At 43.7% G+C, this 15684-nt stretch overlaps 1 protein-coding gene across 1 annotated transcript in view; it reads left to right on the top strand.

The window, feature by feature from the left end:
* The window catches only part of ND-75 (NADH dehydrogenase (ubiquinone) 75 kDa subunit), an 85674-nt gene that overhangs the window by 33349 nt on the left and 36641 nt on the right, over positions 1 to 15684 (top strand). The window contains exon 3 of the mRNA XM_068375595.1: positions 5268 to 5375. Within this exon, the coding sequence (XP_068231696.1) occupies positions 5268 to 5375 (108 nt within the window). The remainder of the gene's footprint in view (positions 1 to 5267; positions 5376 to 15684) is intronic.

The following is a 15684-nucleotide window of genomic DNA, read 5'->3' on the forward strand; positions in this document are numbered from 1 at the left end:
GACCTGCTCATCTGGTCAAAAGGTCAAGACATCTCCCTAGTAACGAGGTTTATCCAAGGCGACTTGAACGTCATAGCAGATTGTCTCAGTCGGAAAGGGCAAGTAATTCCAACCGAATGGACCCTCCACAAGGATGTGTGCAAGAGACTTTGGGCCACTTGGGGTAAAACCATCCATAGATCTCTTTGCAACCTCGCTGACCAAGAGGCTTCCAATCTATTGCTCTCCAGTCCCGGACCCAGCAGCAATACATATAGATGCTTTCCTCCTAGATTGGTCACATCTGGATCTCTACGCATTCCCACCGTTCAAGATTGTCAACAAGGTACTGCAGAAGTTCGCCTCTCACGAAGGGACAAGGTTGACGTTAGTTGCTTCCCTCTGGCCCGCGAAAGAATGGTTCACCGAGATACTTCGATGGTTAGTAGACGTTCCCAGTAGTCTTCCTCTAAGGGTAGACCTTCTACGTCAGCCACACGTAAAGAAGGTACTCCAAAGCCTCCACGCTCTTCGTCTGACTGCCTTCAGACTATCGAAAGACTCTCGAGAGCTAGAGGCTTTTCGAAGGAAGCAACCAGTGCGATTGCTAGAGCAAGGAGAGCTTCTTCCATTAAAGTCTACCAATCGAAGTGGGAAGTCTTCCGAGACTGGTGCAAGTCAGTTTCTGTATCCTCGACCAGTACCTCTGTAGCTCAAATAGCTGTTTTTCTCTTATACCTGAGAAAAGGACGATCCCTTTCAGCTCCCACTATCAAGGGCTACAGAAGCATGTTGGCATCGGTCTTCCGGCATAGAGGCTTAGATCTTTCCAAACATAAAGATCTGCAAGACCACCTTAAGTCTTTTGAGACCACCAAGGAGCGTCGTTTGGCTACCCCTGGATGGAATTTAGACGTGGTACTAAGATTCTTCATGTCGGACAGGTTGGAGCCGTTACAATCAGCCTCCCTGAAAGATCTCACTCTTAAGACTCTTTTCCTGGTATGCTTAGCCTCGGCTAAAAGAGTCAGTGAGATTCATGCCTTCAGCAAGAACATAGGATTTTCGTCAGAAAAAGCCACTTGTTCGCTACAACTTGGTTTTCTAGCCAAAAATGAGCTGCCTTCTCGGCCTTGGCCTAAATCTTTCGATATCCCCAGCTTATCGGAGATCATAGGCAATGAACTAAAAAGAGTCTTATGCCCTGTTAGAGCTCTTAAGTTCTATTTAAAGCGTACTAAACCTTTACAAGGCCAATCTGAAGCTTTATGGTGTTCAGTTAAGAAACCATCCTTGCCTTTGTCAAAGAATGCTTGGTCAGACTTTATCAGATTGTTAATACGAGAAGCTCATTCACATCTGAGTGAGGAAGACCGAACTTTGCTTAAGGTGAAGACGCACGAAGTTAGAGCTGTAACAACTTCCGTGGCCTTTAAGCAAAATATATCTCTGCAAAGTATAATGGACGCAACCTATTGGAAAAGCAAGTCAGTGTTCGCGTCATTTTACTTGAAAGATGTCCAGTCTCTTTACAAGAACTGCTACACACTGGGACCATTCGTAGCAGCGAGTGCAGTAGTGGGTGAGGGCTCAACCACTACAATTCCCTAATTCCATACCCTTTTAATCTTTCTCTTGAAATGTTTTTATTGTTGTTTTTTGGGTTGTCCGGAAGGCTAAGAAGCCTTTCGCATCCTGGTTGATTTGGCGGGTGGTCAAAGTCATTTCTTGAGAGCGCCTAGATTAGGGGTTTTGATGAGGTCCTGTTGTATGGGTTGCAACCCTTGATACTTCAGATCCTAGGGGTCGATCAGCATCCTAAGAGGATCGCGAGGCTCCGTAACTTCTAAAATGAAATAAAAACTCTTAGCTCATAAAAGTGTAAACATATATTGCTGGTCTCTACCCACCCCCCTGGGTGTGAATCAGCTATATAATCACCGGCTAAGTTAAATATTGAAAAATGCTATTTTGATAATACAGTAAAATAAATTTTTGAATATACTTACCCGGTGATTATAAATTAAAGGACCCTCCCTTCCTCCCCAATAGAGACGCAGTGGGACGAGGAGAAAATTGAGTCTTTGTTTACATTGAGTACTGGGTATCTGGACGACAGATGGCGCTGTTGGGCACACCCGCAACCTGTGTAGCGATCGCTGGCGAGTTTTTACCGTAGAGTTGTCTGTCGGGCAACAGAGTTGCAGCTATATAATCACCGGGTAAGTATATTCAAAAATTTATTTTATTATCAAAATAACATTTTTCAAAAATAAATTTTCTGTATCTGCGAGGCTGTTCAAAGTTCGCGAGTCAAGCACTACAAAATGTATCAAATCTATTGTCTTTTTAAGTATATTGGTAGCCCTAAATACGGTGATTTATGATAAATGTTACAAAACAATATTAACATTACATTTCATTAACATAATTTCATAATGAATAGCCTATTTAAGGATAAAATTCCACACCAACAATGAAATCAAATGTTAACTGTGCGAGTCCAGCTGACAAAATGTAAACAGAAATGTGGTTACGTTCTCGGCAATCTTTATCTTTCTCCAACCTTACGATAATTGTAATGGTAGTGTTAATGATGGTATATTAAAGCATTATTTTTGTTTAGTACAGTATATTTAAAAGCCTTATTTTTCCCTCTGGGCGTTTAAGGTTTTCACGAGTAGACTGGGTTCGTTTATCGGCAGTGAATAGCCTAAACTTCGGTAACGAGTCGTCAATATTTTGTCATATTTTAAACAGTATACATTTGATTTGCAAACATTGGTTTTGTAGAGTAGACGGTAAAATAAAATCTAGAGAGAGAGAGAGAGAGAGAGAGAGAGAGAGAGAGAGAGAGAGAGAGAGAGAGAGAGAGAGAGAGAGAGAGAGAGAGAGATTTGATGGCAGAAATCCCTCTCTCTCTCTCTCTCTCTCTCTCTCTCTCTCTCTCTCTCTCTCTCTCTCTCTCTCTCTCTCTCTCTCCGTAAGAAATAAAACCATAGTTCACATATGGCAACTTGAGTTTAAGAATGAAATTAACATGAGTATTGTTAGTTGTGGCGATCAATTCCTCGCTTCAGGGAGTACACGAAACAAAAACACGACATTCAATTACAACAGCTGATTCTCTCTCTCTCTCTCCTCTCTCTCTCTCTCTCTCTCTCTCTCTCTCTCTCTCTCTCTCTCTCCTCTCTCTCTCTCTCTCTCTCTCTCGTTATACAATACTTACAAATAAATGAAGAAACCAAAATCGGTTTTCTTGAAGTGTCAATTAAATACAAAACGAAAAAATTATACCGTGTATACATCCATTTCAATCATAGCTTAAAATACGGTAACCGATTTCGTCCGCAAACCACTATTTTTTAGGAAACACCATTCTATTCCAGAAAATTTTTACTCTTTAAATGTCAATTGCGCTATAATAAAACATGTACTTATGTTGTTAAATTTCGGGTGTGTTTTAAAAATCGAGTATTGCTAACTTATTTTTGTTTTACTTTTGGCTGTGATCACATCAGCTGATGTCTAGCTTCCACGCGAATACAATAACAAAGAATTGTTTACACCATTTCTTAACTTATTCAAACCATCTATACAGTTAATATTACATAAACACCAATGTGTTATAACCTATCATATTTATTGTTTAGTACTTTAAAACCATCTCTCTCTCTCTCTCTCTCTCTCTCTCTCTCTCTCTCTCTCTCTCTCTCTCTCTCTCTCTCTCTCTCTCTCTCTCTCTCTCTCTCTCTCTCTCTCTCTCACATCGAACGTTATAGCGGTAACCTAATTGTTCGGTGACTTTAAAAATAGGCCTAGTACTTTCTTCTTTTACCTTTTTTGCATATGGATCCATAATTGAGGTGGGTACAAGTTGACTTATAACTGAAGTTAGGAAAAGTATTTTGGATATGGAAAGGACAATTATCTTTCGTAACAGTTTAGAATTATCGTAAGTTATCACTCTGTCATTAGCGGCAGTTTGCTATTGTGGATTAAACGCATAAGGAAAAATAAAATTTCCAGCTTTGCTACGAATTTAGGAATTTATATGGATACTGTAAGTAAAATATTTGTAATAACATAATGTTTACTAAATGTTTGTAATATCATTAGTTATGACTTAGATCATGTGTGTTTAATGCATTCGTTTGTTTATTATGATCGAAGATGGAGCGTAAACAAATGGAAGGTTTCCGTTTCAGGCGGCATCATAAAGAAAAACATTTCATAAATGGCATTCATTTCATTTATTTGAAAGTTCTAATAACAAATAATTAGAACATTGGTAATAACAAATTCAACATATAATCTATACTTGGTAAAATTGCTGTCAATTCAAAAACACAGATGTATAAATGCGTCTGTTTCTTCGCTGTGATCAGAGATAAACGTAAACAAAACATTGGTTGTCGTTTTCTATTGTGCTTTTTAGCGTGTTTAGGAAACGCATGATATAAAATCGCCTTTATTTTGATAATTCTGGATTTTCAATCATACAACAAGCTAGTCTATAGAGTGATGGTTTTGCTATTCACCAGTTGTATTATACAATAGATATGACAAACATTAAAATTTGTCTGTATTTTGGGTTGTTATAACGGGAAATATATGGTGTTTACACCTATCCTGGTTGTAATTTTAACCATTTTTCAAGTTATTAGAACTTTAAAGTATATTAAATGTTTGATTTATTTACAAGAACAATTTGATATTATAAAGAAATACAGTATAGTACAAAGAAAGTATTGGAAATGGGTAGTAAACACATTTGAATAGGCAAATTGCTGGTTGCCATGGCCGCAATGGAATTATTTCTGTTAGTTGTGTGTTTCGAAATTCGCGATTTTCCATTTACACGAGGTCATTAATCGACCAAATTCTCGCATAATTCGGGACCCTACTGTACTTGGATCCGCATCACCTATCCCCCTAGAAAGGTCTGCCTGCAATCAAAAGTGGGTAAATAGACTAGCTGAGTGTGTGAGCAGGGTGGTTGGTCTACCTCCCCGCTAACTAGCGGTGGGTTGTTTACCTCACATAAAAATTTTGTGATTAGTTTCCACCCACGCCGGAACAATATATCTCAGGTTTGCTTGTTAGCAAAAATACAAATTACTTCCAAATTTGTCGTTTTGTGCCCCAGGTGACACACTGCAATGAATGTTTCACTTACTAAGAGTGTAAAATTGGTAGTGGTTAGATATTTTTCTTATGCATATCAAGGTGATTAATAATTATTATAATTATTAACTGTACATTTCTGCCATATTTCTATTAAACAGGCTGCTGCTGTTGCTGGTGTTGAAATCCCAAGGTTTTGTTACCATGAACGTTTGTCTGTTGCTGGAAATTGCCGCATGTGCTTGGTTGAAGTGGAAAAGGCTCCCAAAGTGAGTATTTTGATTATATTTTTGTGTAATAGTCACAGCTTTGAATTGTTTTCATGGTCAAGAGTGACTACTGTTTTTTTTTCTTAGTATTCAGTTTTAGGTTTAAGATAATCTAAAGGTATTCCAAGATTTGGAAGTTTTTCACTTGTGATTTGTAAATGGTCATGTTGGGAACTGGCCTTGTGATCATAATTTAGTAACCTTAAATGTCACTAGAATATATTTAAAAGATTAGCGCATAGTGCAACAAAGTTCTTTTGATATCTTTGTAGCACCGTAATGGGCCCTGCATGAGTTACCATATTGATCCTTTCATACTCATGAGTAGAATGACAAAAATGGTGTAACATTTAAGATCTTCATAATGTTTAATAGAATGACAAGATTTTATTACTGAATAAATGGAGTAATGTCTTAGTTAATTTGATGAATAAGTAATGTTGGAGAGTCTGACATCCTATTCTCCACCTGTAATTATTCCAACCACACACCATTCTATCCCTCTCTGATCCTTTTTGCAGCTGTCATTCTTAGACGTAAGATTATACTGCATAATCTGTTTCATTTTCAGTTACATAAGAAAATAATTTAAGATATGTTTATGCCTAAGTTATGTTTATACTCTACTAAAAATTTGCTTTTCCATGTTCTTTTTATTCTAACATCCGTATGGTGGTGATAACAGTACAGTACAATATTATTAAGTTTTTACAAAGAAATGTTACATTTCTTCATTAATATTAAACTATTGTAAAATAGAAAATCCTTTTGTTCCTACACAGATACAAACCTTCATCCTTAATATGAGAATTGATTGAAGCGCAGCTGAAACTCCGCAGTTAAAAACTTATAACGAGGTGTAAGCTTTAGCTGGTGGTTAGTGTTTGGCTACAGGAAGTCCTGTCCCTTCACATCAGTGTGCTTGAGTTGAAGGCAGTCTATCTAGCCCTACAACACTTCCAGCCATTTCTAACCAGCCACTCTGTTACACTGATGAATGACAACGTAACTGCAGTCGCATATGTCAACAAAGAAGGCGTCACAGTATCACAGCTTTTGAGGCAGCTAGCTGTCTTAATACACTACAGGGCTATACTTTTTTCAGCCGATTTCATTACTTGTAAAAAGAACATCATAGCGGACAAGTAGAGTTACTGGAATCAGATAGTTGGCTCAGAATGGTCTTTGCATCCCGTAATAGCAACGAGGCTCATGACTTTGTGGGGTTCCTAACAACAGTTATGTTAATCACAAGCCTCAACAAGAAATTACCGGTCTATTGCTTACCAGTGCCAGACCCAGCAGCAGCACTTAAAATGCTTTCCAGCCCTTCTGGGACGGCTTCAGCGTCTATGCTTTTCCTCTGTTCTGCCTTCTTCAAAGTGTTAAACAAGGTTTTGTCATCCCACGATCTGAAGTTGACCCTGATAGCTAGGGCGGAATGGCAGCAAGTAGAATGGTACCTGGAGCTTCTGCTTTTTCTTGTGGAAACTATTAGAGAACTTCCCTCTTGGTACAACCTACTCCGTCAGCTCCACCTGCAGATGTTACACAGGTTGGGTTCCTATGCTTTCACGGCTAGAGGTTATCCAGCACGCCATCCGAGAGAGAGGCCTTTTGCACGAAGCAGCGCAAGTCATGTCTAGGTACTTCAGGAAGTTCTCTGCAGATGTGTACCAGGCAAAGTGGCCATCTTTTGTGGTTGATGGCATGGAAGAGGTACTTCTCATCTCAGAGCCTCCTTTACTTATAGCTAATTTTGTAGTGTATCTATGAAAGGAAAAATTCTTTTCAGTATCAGGAGTAAAAGGCTATTGATTGGCCTTGAGCCAAGTACTGAAGCTGAGAGACATGGATATTTCTTCTTCATGGGAACAGGCCTGCCCTCCATGTGAAATCCAACCCCCAGCTTGGGACATAACCGAAGTACTGTACTGCAGTCCTTAAACAGAGTTCTGTATAAACCCTTGAGATTGGCCTCAAACAGGGATCTTACCCTGAAGACCGTCGTTCTCCTTGTGTTAGCTTCAACGAAAGGAGTTGACAAACTTCACATTTCTTATTTGCTTTCTATCAGAACAACTGGAGGCAGGTCTTTTTATCTTTTCCAAAATTTGTAGCCAAACTCAAAACCTGTTGATTGCTGATTCCATGTTTTCATAATTTAACGTTTTTCTTAGGGAAGTAACAGATATATCCAGATGAGTTGCTTTTGAGTCCTAAAGAGGCACTAAAGTGCTACTTTAAGAGAACTCAGTCTGCCAGACATAAGTTACAGAACTTATTCATAAGTACTGATAGGGTAAAGAAGAGAGTCACCAAGCACCCAATCTCCTTTTTGCTAGAGGAGACTATCTGGTAAGCTATAATACCCTAGTTCTCTTGCTTGAGGGTACACTTGGGCACACTATTCTATCTAATTTCTCTTCATCTTGTTTTGTTAAAGTTTTTATAGTTCAAACAGGAAATATTTATTTTAATGTTGTTACTCTTCTTAAAATATCATATTTTTCCTTCTTTCCTTTCCTCACTGGGCTATTTTCCCTGTTGGGGCCCTGGGCTTATAGCATCCTGCTTTTCCAACTAGGGTTGTAGCTTAGCAATCAATAATAATAATAATAATAATAGTTCGCTGGTGCATCAGACCAAGTGAGGGTGCGCACTTACGAGATTAGAGGAGTCAGTGCTACTCTCACTTTATAGAAAAATCTGTGGTTCAGGTGCTAGATGCTGGAGTATGGAAGTGTCAGACTACTTTTACTGCACATTATTTGCAGGAATGCACTCTCAGGCCACTGAAAACATTTTCATTAGGACCAAAAGTATGACGTCAAATAAATTGGTTACAATATAAGTCTAGGATGAGAGTAAGAGTGACTGGCCCTTTTTCCTGTTATTTTCCCCTCTCTTGGGACAAAGCGATTGGAACCCCATTGAACTGGATTGACTTTGATACAGGTAAGCACCCCTCAGCATTCCACCATCCTCCTTACAAGCAGGAAAATGGGTAGATACAGGCAAACCCATTGATTTGTATATGGCCTGTCTAACAAACCCTTTAATCTAGACTAATCTAGAGAGAGAGAGACATTTTCTTCGACAACAGTCTTGGTTTCCTGGGCCGTGAACCTGGCAGTACTGTTGTCCCTGGTTCGTGAGGTGTCTAGAATGCTACACACTGCACCTTATCAGGTCTGAGCATAGCAATCCCAGGATTTTAGCCAGCCAGTTTGGCATTGGTTCTTCCACCCACTTAAGCAAGAGTTTCATATTAAAGGATGAAGGTTTGTATTTGTGTAGGAACAAATCACAAATTTTAAAAATAATTTGTATGTTTCCTAACTATACAAAGATAAATAGAAGACAGAGATGATGAGAATGGAATATGCAATGGAAGATGAAATATCATTGGAAGGAGAAAGGATTAATGAGGTGGAATCATTTAAATATTTAGGAACTATGATCTCTGTTACAGGATCTTTAGAATTAAGAGTTTAGTGAAAGATTGAAAAAAGCAAAATAGACAATGGTTTGGTTAAGTAAAATTTGGAAATCAAATCACCTGAAATTACATATAAAAATCAGGCTATATCATAGTGAGATCGGTGTTACTGTATGGTCATGAGTCGTGGTATAACAATGAAACAATATCCAACAGATTTTGTTGATTTGAGATCAAAGCCCTCAGAAGAATATTTGGAGTAAAATGGCAGGACAGGATTATAAATGAAACTAAGAGAGATTACTCAACTGCCATATGTGGATGAGGTCATGGTGAGGTGTAGGTGGAGATGGTTTGGGCTTGCTCTTCTCACTCCCCAAGAGAGATTAGTTCACCAAACTTTCAATTGGGCTCCACAAGGCTCTAGGAGAGTTGGAAGACCCAGGCCTACATATTGATTTAAAAGCTCAAGATAGAGACGACTGGCAAAATCTAACTGAGGCCCTTTGTGTCATTAGGTGTAGGAGATGATGATGATGATAGAAAACTGAGTCCTTTAACTTCCTGCCTTCACCTTTTCCCTAGAGTCCTGGAAATAATCAAAGTAACTGTTCAGTGGAAGGGGGAGGAGTTCCCCGCAGCAAACACTTAAAGACCGGCTATGGCCGACACCTTGTTACAAGTTCCAGCTGGGCTTGAATCAGTATTATATCAAAGAACTCGAGTTTGTATAGTTAGGAAAATTGCAATTTTCAATATTAATCTTACCCGATGATCATGTAGCTGTCAACTCCGTTGCCCGACAGAAATCTACGGTCGGGATACGCCAGCGATCGCTATACAGGTGGGGGTGTACACAACAGCGCCATCTGTGAGTAGGTACTCAAGTACTTCTTGTCAACAAGAACTCAATTTTTCCTCTGTCGTGCCGCCGGCAAGACCTACTTGGATACGCTGTTGATTCTGGAGTTGTTGTTCACGATTTGGTGATGTATTCACTCTAGAGTTTAGCCTTCGCTATTCAGGAAGCTTTATCATTAGCTTAGCAAGCTTTTGGAATTAATTTGGATTAATTGTTAACGAACTTTGCTAGATTTTGGAATTCCCCCTTGACTACTTCTACAATTCAAGATGTCTGACCAGTCTCAAGTCCCTAAGTACAGGCAGTGTAGCGTTAGGGCTTGTGCTAGGCGTCTTCCGAAGGCCTCTATAGATCCTCACACCGTTTGTTCCAATTGTAGGGGTAAATCCTGTCAATTGGAAGATCGATGTGGGGAATGCGCTGGGCTTTCGGAATTCGATTTTAACGAATTCCTTAAAAATGCACGTAGGTTAGAGAAGGAGAGAATCAGGAGGAGTTCTTCTCGCTCTGTGGATTTTTCCTCTCCCCATGCCCCTCAACCTTTTCCTTCCCCTGTAGTGGTGACTCCCGAACCTGCTACTAGTGCTCAGCCATCCATGGCGGATATGATGCGTGCCATTCAGGCTCTCGGTGACAGAGTGGAGTCATTGGCTAATGACCGTAATCAGCTTTTGGCAGATGTCAAAGAGCTGAAAGCGAAAAGTGCAGTGGGAAGTGTTATCAGTGCTAGTGATGTGAGAAGTGTCAGTGTCAGTGTTGCGCATGAGGGTACATCTGTGCGTGCCAGTCGTCCTCCCAGTCCGGGACCTCTTGCAAGCTCCCAAGCCCAGGGGAGAAGCAATGTCGAAGGACCAAAGGGTTCGGCAGGCCTTGATCAGCGCACGGATGTATCCTCAGTGGTTGCGGACGTATCTGTCAAAGATCGTCCCATCCACAAACAGACGAATGAGCCCTTACATTCCTCGTCTGTGGAAGAAGTTTCCAGGAGGAAACGATGGACCAAGGTTTCACGACCGCTCAAACGTAAGGTCCCTTCCGAGCGAGTCCAACGGCCCAGGTGTAGCCACTGGGTCAGTTCGGACTCGCCACAGTCTTCCGATGACTGCACACCTCCCAAGAGAGGTAGAGTGGTTCCACAACAGGCTACTGCTCCGTCTGTTGCTGCTCCAACCACGGTAGACCCTAAGTGGTCCATGCTGCAGACTATGCAGTCTCAGCTTGCGGCATTCATGCAGGAGTATCATGCTGAGAAGGTTGACACTGCACCTGTTAACCTACAACCCGCCGAGGTTGTGCGCTCAGCAGATACTGCGGCTGCCTGCTCCCACACTCCACCTGTGAGAGCTCCACCACCGATGCGCAGTCCACTCTGCCAGACGCATGTTCTTGCCGCACCATCCGTTGACATGCGTGAGCTACCGCATCAGCAGTGGGAAGGTGCTGTAGAGCTGCCGGGTTCTGACACTATGCGGCATGCTCCGCTACCCATGCGGCATGCTCCGCTACCCATGCGGCATGCTCCGCTACCCATGCGGCATGCTCCGCTACCCATGCGGCATGCTCCGCATACCATACAGCATGCTCCGCATACCATTCAGCATGCTCCGCAACCCACCGCAACCCCTCCCACGCACCAGCACTCTGCTTTTGTTGTTGCCAGCTCGCAGACTGACCAGCAGCGGCATGATGTTGGATCCGCAGCAGCTACGCATGCACCCGTACTGCCGGATTCAGCCGTTCAGCTTTCTGCTCTGCCTTTGCCACTTCCTACTCAGCTTTCGGATGATGGAGTATCAGATGACGAAGCTGCACATTTGGATGAACCGCACTCCGACTTTGAAGGGCCCAAGTCTACGCCTCCCTCCTTAGACTTTCGTAAAGTCCTTGCCTTGTTCAGGGACTTGTATCCAGAGCAGTTTGTGTCTGCAACCCCTCGCTCTCCTCCCTCCGAGTTTGCTCTGGGCATACAGTCTGCTGCTCCTGCCTTCACCAAGCTTGTTCTCGCACGATCATCTAAGAGAGCTTTGAGGGTTATGGGAGAGTGGTTGCATTCCAAGAAGCAACTGGGAAAGACTGCTTTCATCTTTCCACCTACCAAACTTGCTTCCAAGTCGAGCGTCTGGTATGCCACGGGAGAGGAACCTGGCTTGGGAGTTCCTGCCTCTGCCCAGGGCGACTTCTCGAGTCTGGTTGACTCTCCCCGCAGGTTGGCTATGAGACGATCGAAGATCTGCTGGTCCTTTTCTGACATGGATCATCTGTTGAAGGGAGTCTTTCGTGCCTTCGAGATCTTCAACTTCCTCGATTGGTGTTTGGGAGCCTTAAGCAGGAAGACTTCCCCTTCGGATAAGGACTCTGCCATGCTGATCATGTCTAGCATGGACAAAGCCATTCGGGATGGGTCTGGTGAACTTGCGGCTTCGTACGTGTCGAGAGTGCTTAAGAAGAGAGAACATCTTTGCTCCTTCTTATCGGCTGGTATCACTCCTTGCCAGAAGTCAGAGTTGTTGTTTGCTCCTCTCTCCAAGTGTCTGTTTCCGGAGGAGCTGATCAAGGGGATGGCTGCCTCCCTTATCCAGAAGGATACCCATGATCTTATGGCATCTTCCGCACGTAAGGCTAAAACCTTACCTTCCGTGCCTAGACCCTTCCGCCCTGCAGCAGTAGACACACCTGCTACTAGGTTCATCCCGCCCTTTCGTGGCAGAACCTCCAGCAGAGGAGGTACCCGTGCCGACAGTCACCGTGGCAAATCCAAGAAGGGTTCCAAGTCCGCAAAAGGCAAGTTCTGACTGCCTTCCTCTCCAGACAGCAGTGGGAGCCAGACTCAAGACCTTCTGGCAAGCTTGGGAGAGCAGAGGTGCAGACGCTCAGTCTGTGAAGTGGCTAAGGGAGGGATACAGAATTCCGTTCTGCCGCAGTCCCCCTCTAGCTACATCTCCCATCAACCTCTCTCCCAACTACAAGGAGAAGGACAAGAGGCTAGCGTTGCAACAAGAAGTGTCGCTCTTGCTACAAAAGGAAGCGGTGGTCATAGTCCGGGATCATCAATCCCCGGGCTTCTACAACCGTCTCTTCCTGGTAGCGAAGAAGACAGGAGGTTGGAGACCGGTGCTGGACGTCAGTGCTCTCAATGCTTTTGTCACCAAGCAGACGTTCACGATGGAGACGACGAAGTCGGTCCTAGCAGCGGTCAGGAAGGAGGACTGGATGGTCTCGTTAGACCTGAAAGACACGTACTTTCACGTCCCCATCCATCCAGACTCCCAACCTTTCCTAAGGTTCGTCTTTGGAAAGGTTGTGTACCAGTTCCAAGCCCTGTGCTTTGGCCTAAGCACGGCACCTCTTGTGTTTACCAGACTGATGAGGAATATTGCCAAATTCCTTCACTTGGCAGACATCAGAGCCTCCCTCTATTTGGACGACTGGCTTTTAAGAGCTCCAACAAGTCGTCGCTGTCTGGAGAATCTCAGATGGACTATGGATCTGACCAAGGAATTGGGCCTCCTGGTCAATACAGAGAAGTCCCAGCTCGTCCCATCCCAGACCATTGTCTATCTAGGTATGGAGATTCAGAGTCGAGCTTTTCTGGCTTTTCCGTCGGCCCCAAGGATCAATCAAGCCCTAGAATGCATCCAGAGCATGCTGAGAAGGAACCGATGTTCGGTCAGGCAGTGGATGAGTCTAACAGGGACACTATCATCGCTGGCCCAGTTCATCGAGTTAGGGAGACTCCACCTCCGCCCCCTTCAGTATCATCTAGCTGCTCACTGGAGAAAGGACATGACGCTAGAGGCGGTCTCAGTGCCTGTTTCCGAAGAGATGAGGTCTATGCTAACGTGGTGGAAGAACAGCATTCTTCTCAAGGAAGGTCTGCCATTAGCTGTTCAGACCCCCGACCACCGTCTCTTCTCGGACGCTTCGGACACGGGCTGGGGTGCGACACTGGACGGACAGGAATGATCGGGCACGTGGAATCAGGAGCAGAGGACACTTCACATCAATTGCAAGGAGTTGTTGGCAGTTCATCTGGCCTTGATAAACTTCAAGTCCCTCCAGCTAAACAAGGTGGTGGAGGTGAACTCCGACAACACCACAGCCTTGGCTTACATCTCCAAGCAAGGAGGGACTCATTCGAGGAAGTTGTTCGAGATCGCAAGGGACCTCCTCATTTGGTCAAAAGATCGAAAGCTTTCGCTGGTAACGAGGTTCATTCAGGGCGATATGAATGTCATGGCAGATCGCCTCAGCCGGAAGGGTCAGGTCATCCCCACAGAGTGGACCCTTCACAAGAATGTTTGCAGCAGACTATGGGCCCTGTGGGGTCAGCCCACCATAGATCTATTCGCTACCTCGATGACCAAGAGGCTCCCGATGTATTGTTCTCCGATTCCAGACCCAGCAGCAGTTCACGTGGATGCCTTTCTGCTGGATTGGTCCCATCTCGACCTGTATGTGTTCCCGCCGTTCAAGATTGTCAACAGGGTACTTCAGAAGTTCGCCTCGCACGAAGGGACACGGTTGACGTTGGTTGCTCCCCTCTGGCCCGCGAGAGAATGGTTCACCGAGGTACTGCAATGGCTAGTGGACGTTCCCAGGACTCTTCCTCTAAGAGTGGACCTTCTGCGTCAACCTCACGTAAAGAAGGTACACCCAAACCTCCACGCTCTTTGTCTGACTGCCTTCAGACTATCGAAAGACTCTCAAGAGCTAGAGGCTTTTCGAAGGAGGCAGCCAGAGCGATTGCCAGAGCAAGGAGGACATCCACTCTCAGAGTCTATCAGTCTAAATGGGAAGTCTTCCGAAGCTGGTGCAAGGCGAATGCAGTTTCCTCAACCAGTACCACTGTAACCCAGATTGCTGACTTCCTGTTACATCTAAGGAACGTAAGATCCCTATCAGCTCCTACGATCAAGGGTTACAGGAGTATGTTGGCAGCGGTCTTCCGCCACAGAGGCTTGGATCTTTCCACCAACAAAGATCTACAGGACCTCCTTAGGTCTTTTGAGACCTCAAAGGAACGTCGGTTGTCCACACCAGGCTGGAACCTAGACGTGGTTTTAAGGTTCCTAATGTCATCAAGATTTGAACCGCTCCAATCAGCCTCTTTTAAGGACCTCACATTAAAAACTCTTTTCCTCGTTTGCTTAGCAACAGCTAAAAGAGTCAGTGAAATCCACGCCTTCAGCAGGAACATAGGTTTTACATCTGAAACGGCTACATGTTCCTTGCAGCTCGGTTTTTTGGCTAAAAACGAGCTTCCTTCCCGTCCTTGGCCTAAGTCGTTCGAGATCCCAAGCCTGTCCAACTTGGTGGGGTACGAACTAGAGAGAGTACTTTGCCCAGTAAGAGCTCTTAAGTACTATTTAAGACGGTCAAAGCCATTACGAGGACAATCAGAAGCTTTATGGTGTTCTATCAAGAAGCCTTCTCTACCGATGTCTAAGAACGCAGTTTCTTACTACATCAGGCTTCTGATTAGAGAGGCACATTCTCATCTGAAGGAAGAAGACCTTGCTTTGCTGAAGGTAAGGACACATGAAGTTAGAGCTGTCGCTACTTCAGTGGCCTTCAAACAGAACCGTTCTCTGCAGAGTGTTATGGATGCAACCTATTGGAGAAGCAAGTCAGTGTTCGCATCATTCTATCTCAAAGATGTCCAGTCTCTTTATGAGAACTGCTACACCCTGGGACCATTCGTAGCAGCGAGTGCAGTAGTAGGTGAGGGCTTAGCCACTACATTCCCATAATCCCATAACCTTTTTAATCTTTCTCTTGAATACTTTTTATTGTTGTTTTATTGGGTTGTACGGAAGGCTAAGAAGCCTTCCGCATCCTGGTTGATTTGGCGGGTGGTCAAATTCTTTCTTGAGAAGCGCCTAGGTTAGAGGTTGTGATGAGGTCCTTTAGTATGGGTTGCAGCCCTTTATACTTCAGCACCTAGGAGTCGTTCAGCATCCTAAGAGGACCTCTAGGCTCAGTAAGGAAGACGTACTTAAAAAAGG

The sequence above is a fragment of the Palaemon carinicauda genome, chromosome 6, assembly GCF_036898095.1.
Source record: "Palaemon carinicauda isolate YSFRI2023 chromosome 6, ASM3689809v2, whole genome shotgun sequence".
Lineage (NCBI taxonomy): Eukaryota > Metazoa > Arthropoda > Malacostraca > Decapoda > Palaemonidae > Palaemon > Palaemon carinicauda.